The sequence below is a fragment of the Zosterops lateralis genome (genome assembly GCF_965231275.1).
Source record: "Zosterops lateralis genome assembly, chromosome: 18".
NCBI classification, from domain to species: domain Eukaryota; kingdom Metazoa; phylum Chordata; class Aves; order Passeriformes; family Zosteropidae; genus Zosterops; species Zosterops lateralis.
Genome location: NC_139778.1, coordinates 2585283 through 2605544, shown reverse-complemented (window position 1 = coordinate 2605544; position 20262 = coordinate 2585283). Strand labels below are relative to the sequence as shown.

Below are 20262 nucleotides of genomic sequence, written 5' to 3'. Positions count from 1 at the left end.
ACACAGATTTGCACAATATGGACAAGGCTTCTTCACAGGGCTACATACATTGCTAAGGTCTGGGGCATGTGGACTGGAAGGGCTGACTGGAACAGAGTCCCCAGCTGCTGAGGGCATGTACATCACTGGAGCTGTCTGGGTGGGGCTGGACACGGCCGAGGATTGCTGTAAATCTTCACTGAGCGCGGGCTCTGCGGGAGACAAAGCACAGGGAACACCACTCAAAGCTGGGCAACTGCCACAGAGTATGAGACATTGAGGAACAAGAATACCCAGATGCTCCTCAGAGAAAAAATCCTCCACAAGCACCTACTTATAAATATAGAAGTAAGGAGAAACCTTATTCGGCTTATTTGCTTATCTAATATTCCTCACGTTTTTGCTGTCATCACATCCACACTGTGCTGCTCTTTAGCTCATTAATGCTGCTCCAAAATTATCTTCCCTGGATGAATTGTGTGTTATTCATTCAGCTCTCTTGAACTAAGCAGAGTTTCCCTCTTTGCTTGGCACGAAGTTGATGGGTGCATTATAATTAGCTGAGGGAGGTAAAGTTTCCATCTGTGCTCAGTACAAATCATTACAAAAAAAAAAAGTGGCACTGTTTTGGAGGGTAGAGATGCTGTAGGTTTGTAGGATCTATATCTAACACTCAGCATCTTCACAAAAACTATAGAACTGACACTACATCTATATTCTTGCTATTAATAGTTTAAACTCGGGTTAAGAGCAGATATAATAAATGGACTCCTGTTATTTTAATTGCATTAGGCCTGTCCTTGTTGACCTTGTAGGAAGGACTAAAAGATACAAATCCATAAAACAGCACAAGAAATAACCAAGTTGGAATGACTCAAGTGCCACAGAATGTTACTCTAAGTAATATAATATCAAGTGTAATAATCTTATTAGGAATAAGGCATCCCTAAACAAAAATACCACATTATACCCAAGGAAGTTTACTAAACACTGTTCCTTTATGAAGATTTCATTTCCTAAAGCTTGCTGGATCCCACTGTGTAGTTGCACTGCTGTGTTTTGGGCCATTACAGCCCACAGCTCCAGCTATAATTACTGCTTGTCAACAAGGCTTCCTATAAAAGGAACTGCATAACCTGTAGGGAATTTACTCTCCCCATTCCTTGTCAAAGGCAGCAATTACTAATTCCCTCATTTACAAAGGATAATCAAATAACAAAGAGATTTTCTCAAGGCCATGTAGGGAGTCAGTATCAGAACAAATCTAGTGAGTAACCTGCTCTAATTGCTGCAAGTTCAGCAGTGAGATTGCAGAGCAGCAACTGAGGAAGAGCCCTAGGACAGGAACAAACCATTATTTGTGAATGTTAGGACCACATGTATGTAGACCTTCCACAACCAAAACTGCATCACTAGTTTATAGTTGATTAAAGTGAGGATTGAAATAATGCCCTATAAGTCAGGGAGCTATTGAGAAAAGAGGATTTGAGATAAAGCAGTAAAAAAAACCAGCTGCATATTTTTCTTCTCCAACCTGACTTAAAGACTTTGGGTGAAACTTCATAAAGAGTAAAATAGCATTCTTTTTTAATGGATTAATAAATTATCTACAGTCAGCAATTCTATCTTCAGCTTTTTAAAATAGGATATTTGGCAATTTAGCTAGGTACAGTTCAGCCATGTACAGAAGAGAAGCAGTTTTCTCCTCTTCATCCTCCTGAACTAACACCAGAGAACTGAGCAGGTGAGAGGGAACAGAGAGAGATCCTTCAAGAGACAGTGCAGTGAGAGCTAAAGGCTGAGTCCTACAGGCCACCTACTGCCTCCAGCTCTGCCAACACCTCCCACACCAGCACAGTTTTACAGAAATCAAAGCTTAACCCTTCACAGAAGCTCTGGTTTTGCAGGTCTACATTTAAACTCCCTCAGTAAGAAGTTTTCCATAGCTCAAACATCCAGGAAAATGAGAAGTAGTGCACGTACGTTCTACGTGTGCAAAGGCACAGAAGGGTCCTCGGGGACAGCTGCCAGACTGCTGCATATCATTGCATTTGGTGGATTTGTAGATCTAAGGATGGGAAAAAAAAACAAAACAAAAACAAAAACACCAAACAGAAATGAACAGAAAATAACAGTGACCACCAGGTACAGAAGTACTATGAAGATATTTGACAGCAAGGTAAGGACACAGGTAAGAGGTGCAAAGGCCAGCAGAGCTCAGGGTGACCATTTTAGTGCTTTGCTTCAAAGAAAGGAAAACCCACTACAGCTTTGGAAACACCAAAATATGCCCATGACAGCTAGAGCTCACCCAGAGACCAACCCACCACACACCAGCTCACCCAAAGGTCACCATCTGCCATGAAGTCCCTCAGACTCACTGGAAGCTCCATGGACATTACAAATGGCAAAAGGTAGGAAACAGCTGACAGATGACAGCACAGAAAGTTGCAGCCACATGTTTGCAAGGAAAATAACAAACCATTGACAAGGACTGTAGCAAATGGATTATTCCCTTTCCCCCCAGTTTGACAGGCGGTGACAATGGTTACTGTGCAGATACGGGCCCCACAAAGCTTTTCAACACTGTAACATGAAGCAGACTACGAAAAGGTCTTAATTACACTTTCTGTAAGGATATTGGAATGCTCTGGGCATGCTCACAGCTAAGAGCTTGGTGGTGTTTAGGGCTATCAAAATGAACCACAAACTCTTAGCCAGGGAAACAGATGCTGTTTGCTCACACGCAGACCCACATCGTGCTTTCCAAGGGACCCCCATACCTGAGACTGCTCCTTGAGGTTTCCCCCACCTTTCTTACCTCCTCCCATACAGTCTATTCTGTCAAACAGCTGAATTGCAGCTTATTCCCAAACATGCAGCTTCTCTGTATCCCAGGACCACACTACAAGCAGCCCACATCCTCTCCCACCTGGCACAGTAATTTACTTTGTAAGACTGGAATGCTTTTGCTTTTCCAGTGGAGTGGAGTGAGGAGGTTACTGTACCTCTGGATGAAACTGCTGTTCTGTGCGAGTGTGGCAGTACTGGCAGGAGTCTCCATTTTCACACTTACTGGGATCTCCCCACTCGTCCCCGTGTTTCACACTGGGACACGGCGAAGATCTGTGAAAATCAGGTAGCAGGAGAAGGCATCAGACTCACAGATGTGCTCTGAGCTTTGATTACTTTGGGCAGCTGGAGGGAGATGATTCTCCCCCTCTGATCCACTCCTGGAGGACTGCATCCAGCTCTGGGTCTCCCAGCACCAGAGGGATGTGGACATGCTGGAATAAGTCCAGAGAGAGCCAAAAAGGGACTCTGAGGGTCCCTCTGCTCTGGAGCCAGGCTGGGAGCACTGGGCTTGTTCAGCCTGGAGAAGAGAAGGCTCCAGGGAGATTTCAGAGCCCCTTCCAGTGCCTCCAGGAGAGCTGGAGAGGGACTTTGGACAAGGGCCTCGAGTGTCAGGACAAGGGGGAATGGCTTTAAATGGAAAGAGAATAGATTTATATTAAATACAAGGGAGAAATTCTTCCCTGTGAGGGTGGTGAGGCCCTGGCACAAGTTTCCCAGAGAAACTGTGGCTGCCCCTGGATCCCTGGAACTGTTCAAAGCCAGGCTGGATGGGGCTTGGACCAACCTGGGATAGTGGAAGGTGTCCCTGCCCATGGCAGAGGTGGAACAATATGAGCTTTAAGGTCCCTTCCAACCCAAACCATTCCGTGATGTTACAATTCCTCAGTTGGGGGCAGGTTTGGCTGCCCACCCTCAGCTGTACAATCTGCTTGGCTGCTGCTTCCCCAGCCCCCACCCAGCTGCTATTGCATCTTCTCCCCCTTCTTCCAATTTCCTAATGAAAAAAACATGGCTTAATTCTCCATTTGAAACGAAATACAACTTGAACCAGCATAACAATATTAGCAGCTGATGTGATTAGTGTCAGAGACGCTGGGTCTGGTTTCTGTTTTGGAACTGCACCTTCATAGAAAGCTAAGAAGTTAATTGGCTAATCCTAAAACACATAATACCCTTACAGAAGTATGTTTCCAGGTTTATAGTGTGGCCATGTGGAAAAGAGGCTGAGTCAGGTCACTGGGGAAAAGGCAAGTCCGTTTTCTTTCTCCCAGCCAGGAACAGTTCCTTTTCCCAGATCTGAATTTTTGCTGTGACCTACTTCCCCTGCTCTTTATGCTCTTAACCATTCCCTCAAACAACAGCAGAGGGAAGCAGATAGCAGCACCAGCACAACCACATCAGCTGGGGTGGGGAAACACACAGGAGTGAATGGAAAGCAGCAGAGAAGCTTTCACCTCCTCCCTTCCCAAAGGGCCCAGAGAGGGGCAAAAAGCACATAGCTGCTGCCTGAAGACTGCCCTAAGTGGTTCTATTTCTCCCTAAAGCGTTGAGATTAACATTCCTTTGATTGCTGCCTGTTTAATTTTTCTAAATATGGCATTTCAGTGCCAATTCAAAAATTTCTGTAAATGTTGGGGGTGGGAAAGAGAAGCGAGAACATCCCTGGTATTTTCTCTCCTGGCTTTCTGGTCTGCTCTTATGTTTTTCAAAAAGGAACTAAGGAAAAGCCCCACTGAGACCACAACAAAAGCTCTGTTGTGTTGGAGGAAATGAGGGCCTATAATTTGGATGAAATGCGTTCAGGGAGACACAGCACACTGAAAAATCCAGTGACAGAACACCCGGGTGCCTGAAAAGCAGAGCCTTTAGCAGCTGGTTAAGAATGCATGTCCAGCTACAGCCCCCTCTCATGATCCCCATCACCAAGCATACACAACAAGCAGCCTGATGAATCTGAATCCTTTACCATGAACATATTGTTGTGCATTGGTTTCTAGATGGGGATTAAAACTTTCTTTTGTTTTCTCTTCCCTGCACTGCTTTCTAAAGTAGAAGTTTATGTGGTAAGGGAAAGCCAGACATAGGTTTTCTTTGCTATAAAATCAGAGTTATAACATGATTTAACAATTCATATATTAGAGTACTAGTTAATATATACAGGAAAACTCCTTGTTTAGTTTGTTATCTTTCTGCTAGGAAGAAATAACAGACCATCATACCTCTCAGTACATGGCGTGGGGTTACACTAAAAACAACTATCTAGTGGTCAAAACCCTGCCTCCTGCACCACAGATTTCCAATATCCTGCACCACTCAGCTGGGAAGTACAATATCCAGGACCACAGTACCTGTATTTATGTTTCCTTGGACTTCGTCTTCTGTCTTTGCTATTGTGGTAGTAGGGACAGGCATAACCCTGGCGACAGAGTCGGGGGGGTTTCTTACACTGCTCAGTCTTGTAATTTCCCAAGACATACGTTGTATCTGCAAAAAAACCCCAATGAGTCAAGAGACATGACCACAAGCCATAGTTACTACAGGAAAGTTTTGGACAGCAGCAGGCACTCCGCAAAGACCAGCCTTTCCCAGCCCCACAACCTCTCATGACGCTCACCTTGCCACCTTGGCTCCTCACTGAGGATTTTCTCTATCATGGCATGGCTGGCAGCGACCGCAGACTGACCCTCAATGCCTCCTTCGGTTGTTGTCTGACCATTCTGTAAAGCTTCCATCGCCTGAAGCTCTCTGCAGGGACAGAGTTAAATGAACAAACAGACTGAGCAGAGGAAGAGTCAGATAAATGTGTATAAAAACTGACATACTGGAGCATTTGCTAAGTGGGTGCATTTCAGCCATGCATGTTTTGTCAGAACATCTTTAGCTGAAACAGCAACTGCAATAAAAATAAGTCTTCATTCCCTGGGAATTCCAAATGCACTGTTTTGACCCCCTCCATCAGATTCTAAAGTGTGATCCCTTCCCCCATTTTGAGAATCCTCCCTGGAGGGTTTTTACATTTGCCTTATTAGGAAGGGATATCTCACCACCGCTTCACTTCAGGCTGAAGCAGTACTGTCCTTTAATCATCTCACTTTTCACTTGGGTACAGAAATTACCTTTTCCATCACCTCCTTTTTCATTTGGGTTCAGAAATGACCCTTTTCCCAGGAGCCCCAAGCTCTACTGACCTGATGTCATACACGGGTGAGCGCAGGTCATGGGGCCCATGGGCAAAGGCGCAGTGGACTCCGTTCTTGGTGCAGTTCCCCTTGGAGTCTGTCTCATGGATGCAGATTCCAGTTTTGTAGTAGCGCAGGTGATACCTCCTCTCTGTGTCTCCAGTAGTTCTGTGCAAGAAGGGACACCTGAGGAAGGAAGGAGGGGTGGAACAGACAAGGTTTAGTCACACAGGTGACAGATTCAACTACCAGAAGACACTTTGCTGAAGTTGCTGAAGGTGACACCATCTTTGCTAACTCTGCCCCTTCTTTTATGCTGTGCCTTCCAACACTTCAGAGAACCCCCAAACTTGTCTCTACAAAGGATGTAAGAGTTTCCCTCCCTAAAAGAAAACTGGATTATTAATCCAGCAGCACCTTATTATTTTGGACGAGTGGCTGCCAGGGATCTGGAAAAGAGCAAGGATGTGGGACAAGGAAGGACAATTACAAAACTACCATTTTAATTTGTTTTGTTTCCCCTTTTAGGAAGAAAAGCACTCTACATTCAGAAATAAAACAGAAATATAGCAAGATGGAATGGGCCAAGTTCAGATATTGCAGCATCAATGTAAAAATAAAAATGAGCAAAGGTTCCTAGATGACAACGGCTTTTATTCACTGAGTCTGAGCCATGTATCAACCAGTGATCTAGAAGCCAAAGCCCACAAACATCCCATTTCCAGTTCCTTCCAGATCTCTTCTAGCAAGGAAAAAGTATTGAAACTGAAGCCTCAGGCCTGAAGGATTATTCTGTTCTGTTGTAGTCACAAAAACATTACTTAATCGAGTTGAAAAAATAATAAAAAAAGTTTTGCCAATAAATAGCATTTTTGTATGTTTATACTGGCACCACAAAAGGGAACTGAAATTCCATCTTTTTACAGCATCTCTCTTGTAAAACACTCTCCATGTCTGACCACAGTTTGGCTACACTATTTATCCCATACCTGTCACAGGGCTGAAGTTATATTACGGGGTTAACCCCTTAATTGCTGGGGTCTGCCACACACACAGCAGAGAGATTTGCAGTTTTGCCCCAGTTAAACTTACTGCAGTCATGGGGGGAGAACACCCAAAAAACCCAAACTCTTCTTCATGTTGCCTCATTCTGGGTACCTCTCAGTTCTCTACCAGCTTCTTAAAAGTTCAGAAAGACAAAATAAACTGATATGAATTAAAAAGCTGGGACAGATAACTCAGGGGGCAGACTGAAGGACAAAGTTCCTCCTCTTTCTTCAGTCTGTGAAAAACTAAGTTATCCTGCTAGAGAGTAAAAGCTGAGAGTCAGGGACTTAGAGAACAGAGTGTTTCTGAACTCATCTGTCTCACTGAGCTGTTTTTCCCATGTCAGCTTTTCTGAAAATGCTGAAGCTTGTGAGACAATGAGTTCCCAAGAGCTGAATTCCCATCTAAGTCACCCTCAGTACTGTCTCTGCAGCAGGCCTGGAGCACACAGCCTGCTATTCCAGATTTCACATCTGGTCTCACGTTACGTATGTGACAAAGCTGCTTTACTGCTGACTTGCCTCATCTCTGCAAGAACCGGCTGGAATCATCACCTGGCCTGATCCCAAAAGCCTAATGCCCGGAGAGCAGGGTGCAGCCTTTACTCACTCATCTCCTTCGGGGCAGATCCCCGTGGTCTCGTCATACTTGGTGCAGTAGATGTCAGGGCTGTAGTTGAAGGTGCCGTCGCGGCGGCGGATGGACCTGCGCCGGCGCTGGTTGACAAAGTGCCAGTGGAAGCAGGTGTAGGGCCGGTGCTGAGTGCACTTGTGCTGCACGAAGAGCGGGCACTGCTCCGTGCGGAACTCCTTCAGGTACCTGCGGGAACAGCGATGTCAGTGCCGGGAATGGGAGAGCCCCAGGCACCCGCAGAGCCTCGAGCCCATCACAGGGATGTCTGCTGTCCTTCCCACACCCTCCCTGCTTCCCCGCCCGGGATGGAGGCTGGGAGCTGCCGGTGTTTGGAATGGCAAGATATCCATTACACGCAGGAATGTAACAAGAGCTGAAATCACTTTCTGTCGGGATCGTTTTGAAGAGGCTTTTCGTGAGCTTAGGAAACAGTTTGTGAGAAAATAGAACTCTTAAATACCTTTCTAACCCTTTCTAATCTGTGACCTATCTGGGCAAAAAGAGGTTTCCTTCCTACCTGTTCAGTTAAAAAAAACAAACCAGAAAAAAAACCCAAATAGAATACACTTCTTTGACACACATCCATAAATGACACATAAATTCATAAAGCTTCAAGTTACTGAGAAAGAAAGATTTTTAAAAGACTCTTTCATGTCTTGTCCTCCTGGTTTAGCTCTGCTTTGTCAGTACATAGTTACTTATGAAATAAAAATTAACTAATTTCTCTCTTGCAATCATATGAATTTAAGGCTCAGTCCTGAAAAGTGGGATAACTATCCTCAAACTTCCCCATGTTTATGTTGCTTTAATTTTAATATGTAATTCCCTGAAAGTACATGGCTTCTTTTATCCTGAGAACTAAAGAAGTCACAAGCTTTTATTTGTGACACTAATAACAGTCTCTAAACCCAGATTGTAGAGGATTACAAAATGGTTTAGATCAACATAATGATCTGACTGTGATCTGTGTGTAGGTGCTTACAAAATCCACGCTGCTGAAACCCATGGGCTGCCCTGTATTTACAGGGAACATCCAAACAGCTCCAGGAGCTCAGACCTGAATCCCACCAGGTTTTGTCTCAGAGACACATCTGGGAAGGAGGCAGAAAACCCAGAGCATTCTGGTCTTTTATGTTTAGAGGTCAGTGTAAACAGCAAGAACCAAGATTTGTAGGTCAAAAAAAAAAAAAAAAGTATACTGCTCGAAGCAACAGGGTGACATAACAGTAGATTCAGACCCATTTTAAACTGCGTATGTAGTCCGAGGCAAAAAAAAAGTGTAGGAATTCATTCCCATGTCAGACAGTCTTTATCTCCTGTTTCTAAATAAATGGAAAGATGTCTGATGCCCAAAGACGTATTTACAGGTAATATCACAGTACTAGGCTCATTCTGAAAGCAACATCTGTAAATAAAGCCTCCTTTCCTCTTTACCCTTTTCCTGAGGCTGAGGACAATGCACAGATTCAACCGAAGTGGTTTTATTTGTTTGGTATGAAGAGACAGTATCAGTGGCAAGAGCTTTCCTACATTGGATTTCGCAAGCATGAAAGGATAAAAGCTCTTCCTCTTCTTCAACTTCTAAATAAGTGAGATTTGCAGGTTCCACTGCCTGGGATCTGTGAAAGCCTAGGGCTGGAAGCCTCTGCAGGCGGCTGTAAGCCCTTCTCTACCCAAGCCCATCTGTCCCCTGCAATCCAGAGTGGCTGGAATAGTATCTGCACTGGGGCCCAAGGCTTAACAGCAGAAAAACCAGAGCCAGCTGCAGAACCTGGTCTGCTTGCTGTGGGCGAGGGCTAACAACATCACTTTGCTACTTTTCCCATTTAAAAATCTGGTTCCATTCAAACACAGATCCCAACTTCAGCCACACCAGCAATTCATCTAGAAACTGAAAGTTACAAATTCATCCATTCTCGAAAAGCTTTCTAAGTTGTTGGACCAAGTAGTTGTAGAAGGTGGAATTCCACAGATTTTATCTTATCAGTGCACTAGGAAGGCTTGGAAGAAAAGCGACTGTAACAACATTTTGGTTAGCAAATGAATTAAGGAATCTTAAGGACGATGCTGTCCACAGACAACACAATCACCAACCAGTCGTTTCCACTTACACATCTCCACGTACACCTCAGAGACAGGAGATTTGTGTTACTCCCATTTTACACTTGGACAAACAGCAACACTGGCTTATGAGCCCCATTCGGTATCACACAGCAATCTGAATCCCAGACAGAAACCAAGAGCATTTTAACTTCTCCATCCTCACCCACTGCTGGGCTTAAGTCCAAGAACAGATCCTGAACCTCCTCAGAGCTCTGGAAACTAAGAGGAGATACCAGGCTTACATAATGTGGGTATGGAGCCCAGCACTCCACACTTGTGATAGGCTCAAATGAAGCACTTAAAAAGTCTGAGAGTTTAACAACTCCATGATCAGCTGAGCTGAAGCTGCTTTCCTTCAGCAGGGGAGTTTAAAAACGTACACACTGATCAGGGATTTCGGTCTCTAGTGTCTCAATTGTTGCTGAAGAGTATTTGAAAATTAATTGCATTTCATGATTGGCTAAACTCCCTGGAGAAACATTTATTGTAATGTTAACGAGAGATAATTACATAAGTAAATGGTTCACCTGAAAAGTGTTTAACACCTAACTTGCTTCATCAGAAAGTCGTTCTTTAATGGTCTCTATTAAATAAATGATGTCTCACTCTTAATTTCAAAGCAAGTCCTGCAAACAGGTACTACTGAGCTCCACAGACATTAACTGCACAATCACCTCTGCAACAGACCCAGCTGAGGGAAGGAGAGTTGTCATGTTAACTCAATCATTTCAAGCCTTTCAATCACTGCTTTGGGTTTTCCTTTTTTCCAAGCCACTACAACGTTTTAAATCACCCTCCTCCACAATAGCCTGAATGGCAAATTGCCTTACAGCCCTTTATTTCCTTGATCCATGAAGTGAGTTTTGGCTCCTCTGGGAGAACACAGACCACTCAACCAGCCACTTTGTATTAAAATATATAAAAGGCCTCTAAACCACGTGTGTTTGGGGAACACAGAGAGGATACAGAGCCTGCAACACCGCAATGTGATGTCTCACAAAGCAGAAAGCCATTAATATTTCAGGAACCTCTTTGCAAAGGCTCTAAACAAAACACAGAGAACACTGTCATGACAGATCCTTCTGGGTGTCAATGGTCTCTGTAATTTATTTTTTTTCCAGAACAGCTGAAAAAAGGAATTTTGGAACGACCCTCGAAGCTGAAAACACGTTGATGATTGGTACACATCTCACAGCATGTCAGCAAACGCTGTGCCTGCACAGGAAGAGGAAAACCAGCAACGATAACTTGCATTTCTCAACTCCTCTCAGGAAACTCTACAGCCCTCACTGGAGGGGCAGAAGAATTATTACCCCTATCTTATACTGGAGCTACTTCCATATTTCTTTTGTAAAAAAAAAAAAAAAAGTACGTAAGTATATGTTGTATTTTCACACTCATGTAATTTTTAGAAAATGGAAAGCACATAGCACTGTCTTCTGATACAACACTAACAGCAACACCCAGAATCCTGGAGGAAATGTTATCATTTATGAGCCCTAGTAAACAAAGATGAATGCAATTCTAAACAAATAGGACAAGACTGGCCAGAACAATGCAGATCAAAGTCTCCAGGCTGAGCTGAACTTGCTGTCAAACAGGATGGACGCTGCTGGAAATGAAAGGTTTTTTTCCCTAGGAAGACAAGAGGAGAGGTTCTTGGAGTAGTTTTAGGAACTCCCAGAGACCAACAGGAGCAGCAAAGCATTAGAAAAACCTCAATGCTACTTTGCTGAAATTCCACTTCCTCTGGGATGAGGGATGGAGCAGTGATTATTCTGCAATTATTTACACTAATGGGGAGTTGCTCACTGTCTTTAATTGCCAGTAGAAGCTTGAGTCTCCAGGGCAGGGTAGCAAGTGTTTACCTCTACAGCTTGGAATTGCAGAAGGTCCCCCTCTGCCCTGGAGGAATGGAGCAGGAACCTGCTCTGGGAGCTGCAGAGGAAAAAGATGAGTGCAGCAGGGGAAGAAGAAAAAAAATTCAAACCCAAAAAGAAGGAGGAGAAAAAAAAAACAAAAAAAAAGCGAGAATCCGAAGAATTTTAAACCTAAAAGTTTCATTCTTATCCTCCACAATTGCAGTTGTGTTCTGGTCCCCTCCTTGCCTGCTAGTGCAGAGATCTCTTGTTTTTCTGCAGCTTTTCTGGTTCACTCTGGTGTGCTCAAGCAGCTTGGTACAAAAGGATTCCTGCATCTATTCTGCTTCCAGGGCTGCAGCTTCCTGTCAAACTTGACCCAAGTCACACATGCAGTGGAGTGAGCTCAATTCAGGAAAATGTGCTGGTAATGCACAGCTGAGCTCCAAATTCCTCATGAAAGCCTTAACCCAAAGCCCCCAGAAATCACTGGAAGATGCACACTGATGCCAAGACTGTCTCTGCTTTTTGTAACAGAAGGATCAGAAAGACAGGGAGAGAAACAATACCAAGGAGCAAGGAAATGAAAAGATTAAAACCAGCTCCTCAAAACTCTTGTGGCTTCTGTGATGCAAAGCCAAGCTCTGTTCTGCTTCCAACACCCCTCGCACCGTTTGAGATCTCTGTGTAGGTCCCAAGATGTGCTCCTTTCCTTTACAGCCCTTCTTGCCCTTCCAGGTCAACCCCCTTTCTGCCAAAACTCCTTTCAGACCCAAAGAGAGGCTCACAAACAGCACCTGAACCTCCTGCAGCAGAAGGACCCCAGAGAGAAAACCATCAGATAATACAACCACTACAGTCTGGCTAATCCAGCCTAGGATACGGTCTGCAAATGTAGGTCAGTAGTGAGACCTAACACCACCACCATCCACATTCCACACACGGGTGGGGGTGTGTTTACACCCCTGTGCTCAGAGGCTGGAGCAGCACTGCTGGTCTGGTGTCACACCGGAGTAAACTACGAGCAGCTTTTACACCAGGTCCTCCCTCAGGGCACGGCCACTGTCACTGGGGCTCCCTCCCCACAGCTGCTCCTGGGTCACAACAAACCAACACCGAGAACACAGCCCAGGCTTGGGGTGTTTCTGTAAAGTCTGGCTTGGTGTGGGCACTTCACTTTGTTATTACATTAATATTAGAAATCACTAGTTCAGAGTGTTATGGGTTGAAACAATATTTTTTTGCTAGGATTTTAGAATTTTATTAAAAAACCCAGAAACTTATAAAATAGGAAGTATTAAATTAACATTCAGTTTTAATGAATTAAAAAACGGAAAGCAACTTTTGGTAATACTCATATAAAAGCTGAAGTTGGGTTGGAGACTTTTTTTTTTCCTGTTTGGTGAGCAGGTAATATAGATTCTATAGATTGTATAGAGATTCTCAGCCACCATCCAGAAGAGCTCCCAGAGGCAAATCTAACAAGAAATCTACAAATTAATTTTTAGGTTGTGTGTTTTGTCTTGGGTTTTGGTTTAGAAAGTTTTTTTTTCTGTTTTGTTCTGTTTTTTTTTTTCTTCAGACCAAGTCTTACATTCCTGATAAGATTTCAGATATCAGGGAGAAAATGGTTGTCTGCCATTACCACTTATTTTAGTCATGTGTGCCTTCTCTCAAAGTACTACACCGGCAAAAATGCCATTTCCCTGGCACAAAAGTACATGGGAATACTGGGGACATTTGCTGGCATTTTTATATCAGTCATGTCCTGCTGTTTCAGACAGGGCTGCATGAGGCCATGGACCTCTCTGTAAAGTCTCAGGTGGTCCCAGTTCACATCCTCCCTGAAAAATGCAGTCTGACTGAGAGGTCACTGCTCTCAGCTGCTCATTAGCTTTCCTCCTCTGGAGCTCTGAGTGGCACTGATCTGTCCAGAGAGCAGGATGGAGAAAGTTTTCCTAATTCAGGTTAGGAAAGGTTTAAAAACAAAACAAAACCCTCCTACATACATACATATATATACATATATATACACACACACACACACACACATACATATATACACACACACACACATATATATATATATCTCCATATATCCCACCATCTTCACTTAAAAATTTAAATCAGTGGTTTGAGCTAACACAGATAAAATTATCTGAAGCAAACCAGGGTGTGCTTATCCAACAGACTGTCTGCTCAGTAGACAGCACTGCAAAACCCAGGAGGAAATGTCTAACTATAGATATTGATATTTCTAATTCAATAATGCTTATCTTTTGGGAATATTTTCAAAACTGCTATTTTCTTCTTAAGCTCAGAGAGCCACCCCAACACAAGAGGAAAAGAGCTGTCCATATTAAATCACCTCTCTAAACTCATTTCACCCTCATAAAATTTTATTGCAAAAGATGATATCAGACACACTTTAAGTAAGAAACCCATGACTCAATTATTTTCTTTTACTGAGCTGTGGTATTCCAATTGAAATGAGTCAGTGGTGCATGACAGAACCGACTTATTCCAACAGGATACTCAATAAAAATCCTACTAATGCACCTTTCATTTAACATATTACTGATAGAGAAAACCCATGATATGCACCTCTGACATTGCTCAGGAGTTTTTGCTCTTAGGGCAAGTGACATGTTTCAGAATAAGCGAGATAAAAACAGAGAGTTAAAGAATAGGATTGTTCCAAAATAATTCAAGAGAGTTTGATACCAGCACTCACACATCACCTTAGGAAATGCTGGCATTCCAATGCAAAGCTTCCTGACAGGGAAGAGAACCTTCAACTCTCAAGATTTCTTGGAATTTAGGATGAAAGATGTGAAACAACCACACGACTTCATGGGAGTTGTAGTTCCTTGTTCCTAGGGGTGGCAGAAATTTGAGCAAATCCCTGAGCCAGCAGCTGCAGACCACCAGCAGCCTGGTTTACAACTCTGCAATGTTTAGTGTCCTTCTAGTAAGAGCAGAAGTTAAGATAATTCTGTTTCAATAAATATTTTTTACTGACTGGCAGATGTAATTTAATACTGAACAGAGCCTCACATGAATCGCTGTTGAGCATCACTGTTGAAACAAACACTTTTAGCTGCAGTCTTCAAAGTTCTAATCAAAATTTTGGGAAATATTCTCATCAAGTTCTACCAGAAATCTGTGTCAAGGCATGGTTTGAGTTGAAAGGGACCTTAAACCTCATCTGTTTCCAACCTCTTGCCATGGGCAGGGATGTTCACCCACTAGACAAGGTCTATCAGCTACTGTGGCTCACCAGTATTGGCTAGTTCCCCTTTTACCACATTTAATGGTATTTATAAAGATAACATCATAGACTTGACCAAGCCCTCACACTTCACACCCCAAGCTTTTCACATACACCATGCACCACTTGGCACAAAAGGCAAACATCTCTCTCAGGACATCTTCACAACCATCAGTCCATCTGCCTTTCCATACCCTCAGCAGCCAGGTGCAGTTCTGTAAACCTTGAAAAGATTAGAAAGCATTTAAATCTCAAAGAAAAATACATGGAACACTTTATAAAAACAAAAGGCTGACTGTGAATGTGGGGAAGGAGAAAAGGATGAGGAGAAAGTTTCAGTAAGCTCAGATCTGTCAAGAAGATAGACTTCACATGCCTCAGTGTTTTCTTTATCACCTAAATAAATTGAACCATCAACTGGAAAAAGGTCACACAGCAGACAGCAGTGTGTGATTTTAAAGCTGTTAGATTTCCCCTCCTCCATTAGAGCTTGACAACAATGTCAGTCTAAGGGCAAATAAAGAAAGTGAGAGTTGGAGAGACTTATTACAGATGCATGGAGTTGGGTTTGTTTGGTTGTGGAGGTTTTTTGTTTTAAGACTTCATATAACTCATTGTGTACCTCAGTGGTCAAAATGACAACTGCTCACATCCATAACCCATTGCTCTCCCAGTTTTTGTTGTAGAAATAGGTAGGCAGCACCCAACTCTTTCATTTTGTAGGTACCTGAATGACCCAGGAAGCAAAGTTGAGTTGGATGCTTCCAAATAAATGGAAATGCAGAGTGCACTGCAGAAGGTGAAATACAAACTGCCAGATTACAGGAAACTGAGGATAACACACCAAAATGCACACAGTCATATTCCACAGTAACCTGATCCCTACTGAAGCTCCATTTCTGGATTTCAAAGGAGATCATGGGCTGGACAAGAACACAGCGAATTCATTTCAGCCGTGACAAATGAATTCTGTACTACCAATATTTCACAGATAACTGAGTGACTGTAAAAGTTCAGGCTAAAAATAACATGTTGGCAACTATCAGAACCCATCAGGACGTTTTTCAATTAGAAGGAAAAAGTCAGACAAACAGTTGTGCCTTGTCTACACTGAGAAACTAAGGGAAAACAGAGAAGCACTACTGTGTGGGGCTGGCCCATCACGGGAAGACAGATTTGCACCAGCTTCAGGCAAAACATTGTTCAGTTCCCACAGTCATAGCAAAAATGGCTTTGTTTGGAGAGAAATGCCATGCTGCAGCTAAGAAGCTCACCAACACTCTGTCCTGATGAGGAACAAAAATCAAGGCTTTCAACCCAGAGTTCACTAGATAAAAAGCACATTTATCACATTTGTGAGCAGCCAAGACACGATGAGCTCCACGAGTCAAAACTGTGCTCCTGTCTGTGGGTGTCAGGGAAGAGGTGCTTGCTCAGACTTCCCGGGAGCTGTGCATCCCTTGGCTTGGCACCCCTCGAGTTGTGTCACTCAAAACCCGACAAATAAAGCAATTTGAGGCATTTTTGGCAGCATGCTGTCTTTAAAAACCAAGCACTTGTTGCGTCAGCAGACCGTGAAATGTATATAACCAAGTCACACCAATAAAATCCATTTCAAATACAAGTGCTTGTTTACACAGAGCTTTCACCTTTTTAATTAAAACAACCCAAGCACTGGCAAAGGCAAATACTTAATGGCACTACATTTCAGAGGCATTTCCTTAAAAGCCATTCACCAAGATCCAGAATTCTGCATAAAGCCTTGAACTTACATTTACATTTCCTTGAGTTAGTTATCCTTTTTTTTTCCAATTCACTTGGCAATGAATATGTATTAGACATGACCTCAAAATTAACTCAATATTTAGGCAGTTCATGCAATGTTTTAAACACACAGCCCATTTTTCCAAGTTTAAATGACATATTTGCAATTTGACACCGTTAGTTTATGTAAACTGTGCCTAAAGCACATTTTCCTGTTTTCAAACATGGATCACCCCCACGACTGAGACAACCTTCATCTCTCTCTGGGCTGCTTTTTGCACCACAAACTATTTAGTTGTCATTAATCCTTCCCTACAGCACCTGTGTAAGTGCTGAGTCTATGAAAACAGGATCATATGGAAATAATTATTTTTCAGTAACGTGGGTTGAGCTTGTTGCAGGGAAAACACTGGAGCTCACTGCATCCAGACAGCTGCACACTGCTGAAGGTCTGTACCTGCTTCAGTTGTCAGCACAACAAATCAACATATGCTTAAACATGAGCAGTTAAATATTTTACTACTAATTACTTCACAAAAACATCCATCCCCAGACTTATCTATTATGATCATTTATTCAGCTCATAGCCAGATAATTTTTTTTTTCTCTTATATAAACTCATATATTAACATGTATTATCCCATCTCTTATGGATGGGATAGATGATGCCTCTTTATCCCACTGTTAGTGTTTGCAGCCTCAGAAAGGTAGAGCCCAAGTGGGGTTAACACATATCAGGTTTGGTAGAACAAATTAAAGTCTAAATAACACCCTGATGCCCTGTGCTGTAAAAATTAAAGTTCCAGTTTCCAGCAAAGGTTTTTTGCACACTGTCCTTCTCTCACCACCAATTCAAGCACTAACAAAGCCTACCCAGGGCTTACAATTGTAGAAACACCAGGGAAGGCTGGGAACAGGGCTGGGCTGTTTGAAAACTTGTGTTACTCACTCTGCTAGTTCCCTAAAACAAAACATCCCACATGCAAGAATTCATAATGGCCAATTCAGAAAAATATTATTTCCATACAAGCCGTTCTACAGCTCAGGCTTTCAGCTGCAGATTGTTATGAGCATTTTTAGCCAGCTAAGCCTCAACATCTTGTCTCACAAGAGGTGCTTTGGAAACAGAGCACAGTAGTCTTCCCTCTCCTGGCCACGCCAAGACCCTCATGATTTAACAAACAGCTCATAGATCAGCTGCAGCCCCACACTCACAACAGTTTTAAGACAGAACATGAGCTGTTTGAAGGGCTGTATTTACACAGGACCAAAACCAGACAACCAAAGCTCCACATGACATGACAGCTCTATAGTGCTCTCACCCACCCCAATTTACATTGGAAATGAAATAGTATCTGCTTCTTCTCAGGTTAAACACCAACCAGATTTGCAGCAGCCTCTTTGGAAAGGCTCTCACTTGTGAACAGACATTTTCTGCTGTGAGTTTGAAACAAAGCATGGTGATTATCTAACAAGCATGAACCTGCATCCATAACACATGTGCCAGCACAAAGATAAAAGCCAACCCTTGCTGGTTGATTTTGAAGAATCAATGTCAACCATTCAATCGATTTTCTTTTCCGCTCAGCACTCAAATCAGACTTCATCTGTGCCCAGTGGACTCTTTAAACACTCCACATGGCAGGCACACCTCTGAATAAAAGTCCTGCACGCTCTGGTGTCAAAAGAAGCTCCACTGTACATTGACACCAGCTCTCCCTCCTCCAAGGGGAAAGCAGGCAATCCTCAGGCTATGCCACAGCTTCTCACTTCCCACTTTGACCAATCAATGCACTGATAAATCTGGTGGCACTCATGATATTTTAAATGTGCAAACAATATTTTTTTTGTTGCTGTAAAGCTGCAGTTGTCCTCAGGCATCTGCTCTTTGTATTTCTGCTATGACAGTAACAGTCAAGAGCCATCAATGAAAACTCACGGTCTATTGAAAACTTTAGAGGAGAGAAAAAAAAAATCACCTCTGAGCACACTGGGTGTGGAGTGACAGCTTCTTTTTGAGCTGTGGTGACATGTTGAAGACAAAGGATAACAAATAATACTGACTTTAATTCATTTTTCTGCAGATATTCATAGAATCACAGAGAGGCCTGATTTAGAGAAGACCTTAGAGATCCAGTTCCAACCCCAAGTTCTAGTTCCAAGTTCATCCAGAATAGTTTCAAAAATCTAATTCCCTTTTCATATGGCCATGACTGCATATTAATCAGAACAAATTTTAGGCATACTATGATAAAAAGCCATCCCACCTTAATTTCTTAGCTGCACTTAACAGTGCCATCAGTCTTAGGAAAGCAGTACATGCTCTGCTGAAATGGATTTGCCATTTTGACCAACGAATAGTTAGAGATGGCATGAAATTTTTCTTGTTTGATCACAAATTCAGTGCAAGTTTCTTCTCTACCACTGTTCTGACAACTTCATTCAATTAAATGTCTCTGACTTCTAACAAGACATAAGAATCAGGCCAGTACTGAGCATTTCAGTGATCTGGCTCTTTTATTGCCATCACTCTACTTTAGTGCTTAAAACTGCCTAATTTATTTCTTTTAAATAAAATCTAGGACTTTCCTAGCTGCAACAATCACCTCCTAAACCTGAATGAACAAGGTGAGGGTCTGTGATTCAGAAGCCAGCCTGCAGCAGAGGTAAGGAGAAAAGGAATTGTTGGTTTTCATTTCAAGGGAACATTCATCCCAACTGATATTTCAAATGTCAAGCTGGTATTAACTGCATCAAGCACTGATCAAAATACACAAGACAAGAGATTGCTGAGAAAATCATCACAAGCATCTAAATTGGCTGTCATCACTAGGAGGAGTTTGGGAAGGAACAAGCCTTTAGCATCTCTCTGTGCACCCTTCTGCTGAGGCCCTGCATTTTTGATGCCCTGATATAAAAGACAAACTCTCTCTCAATAAATTAGAGGGGAAAAAAGGCAGCTAAGAAATAGCACTTGCTCCACAGCCTGCTGGCCTGTGACCACCCATTCGTTCAGGACACTGTGGGGGAATTGCTGGCTGGCTCTGTGCACACACAGCTTTCAGCAACAGCTCTGTACCTGATTTGCAAGTGATGTGCTGAATGTTACAGAAAGTTTATAGAGTACATAAATTCTTTATAAGACAGAAACTGCTGTGATTTACTCCCTCTTGTAATTCACAATTTCACCAAAATCCAGTTTCAAGTGGAAACTGATACAATATTAAAAGTCAATGAGCAAAGTGATGTAGGTGACACTTGGGCAAAGGGATCAGGTAGCTTCTCACCATCTCTTTCAGCCTATTTCTGCTGCTTTCAAAAAGATTTATGAAATTTTTAAAAGCAGAATGTTAGTGGGAGGAACAAAACCTCTCCTCACCATCCTCTGAAAGTGAACATGGCTCTTTATGTCCTGACAAGCAGGTTCTCACAAGCCTCAACACAGCAGTTAAAGATATTATTGCCTCTTTATTTTGCTCCTCTCTCGGAAATGACAGCTCCTTTAACAGGGACCACAGAAGGGCTGTGTCCCTGCCCAGGCTCAGCCGGGTGCATTAACACAGTCCCCAGG

At 42.9% G+C, this 20262-nt stretch overlaps 1 protein-coding gene across 1 annotated transcript in view; it reads right to left on the bottom strand.

The window, feature by feature from the left end:
- UNK (unk zinc finger) overlaps positions 1–20262 on the bottom strand; it is a gene marked incomplete at its 5' end in the record, with an annotated part of 47777 nt that overhangs the window by 19573 nt on the left and 7942 nt on the right. The window contains 7 exons of the mRNA XM_083874709.1: positions 49–191; positions 1963–2047; positions 2988–3105; positions 5184–5319; positions 5450–5580; positions 6024–6200; positions 7671–7880. Of these exons, the coding sequence (XP_083730835.1) occupies positions 49–191; positions 1963–2047; positions 2988–3105; positions 5184–5319; positions 5450–5580; positions 6024–6200; positions 7671–7880 (1000 nt within the window). The remainder of the gene's footprint in view (positions 1–48; positions 192–1962; positions 2048–2987; positions 3106–5183; positions 5320–5449; positions 5581–6023; positions 6201–7670; positions 7881–20262) is intronic.